The 4950-nt window shown below is 33.5% G+C and overlaps 1 protein-coding gene across 1 annotated transcript; it reads right to left on the bottom strand.

The window, feature by feature from the left end:
- Nucleotides 1–2931: 2931 nt before the first annotated feature.
- LOC108454661 (gibberellin-regulated protein 9) lies at nucleotides 2932–4748 on the bottom strand. The gene is made up of 4 exons (XM_017753194.2): nucleotides 4511–4748; nucleotides 4384–4434; nucleotides 4056–4110; nucleotides 2932–3712 (listed from the first exon to the last, which is right to left on the bottom strand). Exons 1-4 carry the CDS (start codon nucleotides 4553–4555, stop codon nucleotides 3531–3533), a joined length of 333 nt encoding a protein of 110 aa, XP_017608683.1. The 5' UTR covers nucleotides 4556–4748; the 3' UTR covers nucleotides 2932–3530.
- Nucleotides 4749–4950: the final 202 nt, after the last annotated feature.

The raw sequence follows: 4950 nt of genomic DNA, 5'->3' as shown, positions 1-4950 counted from the left end.
ATCCAAGCTCATTAGAGTAATTGTCGTTGCGGATTTTAGCCTGACCGGTAATCCCGACAATACTCTATGAGTTTATATTACTGAGGATTTAGCCTGACCGGTAATCCCATCAGAAAGATGAGGTTCGCGGGAGTGTGCTCTCTGATATGAAATGTGTAAGACTATGGTTGAAAGATACCATGGCAACCTGTGTGTAAGACCATGGTTGAAAGATACCATGACAACCTGATATGAAATGTGTAAGACCATGGTTGAAAGATACCATGGCAACATGTGTGTAAGACCATGGTTGAAAGATACCATGGCAACCTGATATGAAATGTGCAAGACCATGGTTGTAAGACCATGGTTGAAAGATACCATGGCAACGTGACATGAAAAGAATAAGACCATGGTTGAAAGATACCATGGCAACATGACAGAAAATGAGTAAGACCATAGTTGAAAGACACTATGGCATCACGTCAAAGATAAATAAGACCGTGGATGGGAGACGCTATAACATCTGTTGAACAATTGATATTCAGGTAAAATGTATCGATGACGAATGGTTATATGAAATGGTTGTGTGAAATGTTTACAATAACTGGTCATATGGAAATATATGTACAAAAGCGTTGTATGAAATAATTATGAAAATGGATAAGCGAAATAAGTATAAGTACATGGAATATAATTTATGTTAAGTTTGATATAAGCTATTACCAGAATAAATATACATAAAATATATGGAAATGATGAAGCATAAAATATTGATATAATGAAATGAATGATATATGCTTGTGAAGAAACGGTAAGAGCATGATATGTTTCATGACATGTACATATATGATTATCTTTGATATGTTGATACAATGAAATTTTGTAATTGAGACTATTATTAAACTCAAGTGCGACATGTCGAGAAAATAGATATATCAATGTTGAATTTATATGAGATATGTGCAAGTATACTAACAATGTTGTTGTTTGATGCTTATACAAGTGCCAAACTGTTGATTGAATGGTAATATATTTATTTTATATGATGCATTGAATCGGTAAGTATTTTAATTTTTTTTAGTGATCTGCAAATGGTAGTAATGCTCCGAAACCCTATTCTAACAGCGGATATGGGTTAGGGGTGTTACAGCACTCCTCTAAGTAGATAAGTATTCCACTCCCTCCTTAATCTTTCCGTAGCCAAAAGATGCGCCACACATTTTCTAAAGTTTAAACACATGGATTTTGAATCTTCAATATATGCACTGATAATTGATTCGTCTCTTCTGTTTGTCTGAAGCTTCTTGACCACCGTGAGGGCATCAACTTCAATCACAACTAGGGGTGAGTATTTGATCGAGTAAACAAATTTTGAGTTAGTTGAGTTGATGAATCCTATTTCAGCAACCGAACTCAATTTGAATTTTTTTTTAATTGGATCGAATTGAGTCAAAAAATTTCGAGTCAAGTCGAGTCAAGTTAATGAATTCTATTATCTATACTCAATGTTTCGTTTACATGAACTGATTATTTAACTAGCAAATGAAGTTTAAAATTATTTAACAACATAAGCAATATAATAGTTTTGCCTTTTAACTTAATGAGTAAACAATTATCAAAACAACGTAGTTTTGCATTTTAACTTAATGGTTTTGACTTTTAACTTTAGAAAAGGTAAACATTTATCAAAATGGCGTAGTTTTCTCTTTTCTTATTCGGATTTTCGGATAACTTGAATTGTGTAATTCATATTCGAGTTAAACCGAAGAACTTAATTTTTTTATTCGAGTTGATCCAAATAACTTGATTAACTCAAATAACTTGAACTATTTAATTCAAAATTTAAAAATTTTATCGAATTTTTTGAATCGACTCGGATTTTACTCACCTTTAATCACAAACCTCCCAAACCTACTGGAGCCCCAAATCTAAGTCCAAATGAACTTGCCGGAGACATGCAAGGGTTTCCGCGGCAAACACAATAGGTATGTAACTGTTAATAATTGTTGTTGACCCAAAGACATCACCTCTTCGATTTCTTATGAAAATCCTAGGGAATGTCGTTGGAAAGCCGCATTATAGTTAATTTTCTATTGAGGAGTTTTCTGGAGGCCTCCATCTTTCCGATTCAACCCCGTAAGTAATTTCTCTTTTGGAGCATGCTATTGATTGTTTTTAAATATGAGAAACTTGTAAATATAATATTTTATATAAATAATAAAAATTGTTGATATAATTGTTTTTTTTGGAATGAGATATATTATTAAATACAATATAATATTTTAAGGTATGCCCTGAAATGGTCAACGGCCGGTCAGCAGCATATCATCCTCAAGCACAACTTGGAGGTTCATCAAATGTGCAAATCTGATTGAAGCCCCCATAACACACTTAGGCAATCTTATAAACCCCGAATTCATTACAAATGCAATCAAGTGAAATCTGCAAGAGTATGATGACACAAAATCAAGTCATTTTGCCACTCGTAACTAAAAGCAGAGCTGCATATACACGCATATGTATACGACTTTAGTTCTCCTCTACTCCATACAATCGAAGCTAGCATACGAAAGGATCTAAAACTCTCGCATTGTAGCTGAGAAGTCATTTTGCATGGAAACTTTTACACATAATTTGAATTGGAAAACCAAAAATACATGCTATGTCAATTACCATTATTGCATAAATGAATCAATTTTTGGTGAAAAAAACCGAATAAATTATATAATCATGACCTTTTAAGGCAATTTCATTAAAAAAAATGGTTAGGGCAAGTATTGTGAGGCCAAACTGAGGATTCAACAACCATAGAAGATTTGTGGGATTGGCGAATTTGATTTTTATGACGTATTATATTGTTTCAATATCATTATATTCCAGTAATTCAAGAAAAACAAGTTGAAATAAGTACATAAACATGATCTAAAAAGTTTAAGATTACTCACTAAATTAATGTTTCAACTTTTTTTATTGTTATTATTTCGAAAATAAATTGTGAAAAAATATAAAGACAATTATGAAAACAAATGAGTGAGGGAGTAATGACAATTATGAAAACAAATGAGTGAGGGAGTAATGACTTCTCAATTGTGCTTTGCTTTATCTTTGCTCTTCTTAGCTGGCAGCGAACACCATCCATGAATCTCCTATTTCGCTCTGCATCCCCTGTTATTTTTTTCTAGATTTATATCATATGCCTCGCACTCAACTCTATCTTTACTACATTATTATGGAAGATGCCGGAGTAAAAGAACACATGTAAAGCAAGTGTTGGACAAAGAAAGATAGTTGCATGTCAAACAGCTGTACACTATGCAAAATAATGCTCTCAACTCAGCCCACTTTTTATTTGTAACAGCCAACCCAACATGTATGATAAAACTTGCATGCATGGTCTTCCCCTTCAACAAACAACCCACTTAGCCACCATGCCCCATTCCAAAACATCATAACAGTTGTCAACCTCTTTTACCTTTTGGGATAGTTTTATTATGCCCTAACTAAAACATATGTTACTCTTAGAGTCTAGAAACTCCACAGGTTAGAAATCAGGGGCACTTGAGCTTATTCCCATGGGTTTTGAGTTTGGCATAGCAGGGGCAGGCACTCTTGTGGCCATAAGTACCCGGAGGAACGCAGTGGCATTTCTTACAGCATGTTTTGCATGCTCTCTCACAAACCTTCTTCCTCGATGCCTTCCTGCACCGCCTGGAGCATGCATATTTGCAATCTGAACATTTATATTTAACTACTTTAATTAGTAATTAATGCAAAAAATAATATGATAAGTACGACACTAAATATAAATAATATTATTAAACAACAGTACACTTTTGATAAATAAAACACAATGCTTAAAATATGTGATTGTTGAGTGTTGAGTTCAATTCTTAGTATTTTTTCTTACCCCAAATTCAAGTATAAATATGAAATATTAGTAGTATTTAGAATTTCAACATATTTAGTAATTTTAAATATGTTTATAAACAGAAATTTACCCTAATTGCAATCAATTCGAAGTTCTTGGTTAGAGAAATAAGGCTTGGTTTCATGGTAAAGAATATAACACATACTGATTTTCTTGTGATACTTTTTAGTAAGAGCCACTGTATCACTTCCTTCATTCATCTGAATTAAAACAAAATGTAAAATAAAAATAAAAATAAAATTGGGTTAGCTAGTGCATACTGAAGGAAAAGGAAGACCCAAAAAAAAAAAAAAGAAGAAGAAGAAGAAGAAGAAAAATTCAGCATTGCACAAACCATTCATATAAATGTGAAAAGAAATGGACAAGAAAATTGTCAATTTTTTCTTCTTAAACGCATTAGTGTTGCATTTTCTTTTCCTTGCAATTAAACACTCCTATCAGTGAGCTAAATAAGTAGAGAAGAGGAGACTCACATTTGGCAGAGAGTTAGCATTATTGCTAAATGCAGAAGCGTGCAGCAAAGCCTGACACGGAAGAAGTAGACTGAGTGAGCAAATTTCAATGGAAAAGGTTTATCCCCTTACCAAGTGAAGTTTTTACCTGTATAAGGAGGATGGCAACTAGAAGGAGGAAGAAGAGCTTCATTTTTGTATATCAATGGCGGAATGACAAGGTTATTGATGAAAGACAGATAATACAAGCGTTAGATATATATATGAAAATATTTGTGTGTTTAGAGAATCACGTGTCAAGACTAGTGGGAAAACAATCACAAGCATTGAGTTGGGAGCAGTGGAAAGAAAATGTCTGTTTATGGAGGTTGCTTCTGCTTTTTGATGGGGTGTGTTGGATTTGTAAGGGACAACATCAAATACAGCTGTTTGATACATTGGCAGATGCATGTATATCATATCATATCTAACTATAAGCAGACAAATGAAACAGAGAGGTATGACAAAGATGGAAGGTAGCTGCCTATATCTGCCTTTCCCGACCACTGCTAGGGTCGTCCTGTTCACATGATTTTATTTCCTTTATCT

Source organism: Gossypium arboreum, chromosome 9 (assembly GCF_025698485.1).
Source record: "Gossypium arboreum isolate Shixiya-1 chromosome 9, ASM2569848v2, whole genome shotgun sequence".
Lineage (NCBI taxonomy): Eukaryota > Viridiplantae > Streptophyta > Magnoliopsida > Malvales > Malvaceae > Gossypium > Gossypium arboreum.
This window is presented reverse-complemented; position numbering and strand designations above follow the sequence as displayed.

Coding starts and splice junctions, on each gene's coding strand:
- LOC108454661 (XM_017753194.2), bottom strand. CDS start 4,555: ATGAAGCTCTTCTTCCTCCTTCTAGTTGCCATCCTCCTTATACAG. Junction 4,435..4,510: donor TTGCCATCCTCCTTATACAG/GTAAAAACTTCA, acceptor CTTCCGTGTCAG/GCTTTGCTGCACGCTTCTGC. Junction 4,111..4,383: donor ATGCTAACTCTCTGCCAAAT/GTGAGTCTCCTC, acceptor GTTTTAATTCAG/ATGAATGAAGGAAGTGATAC.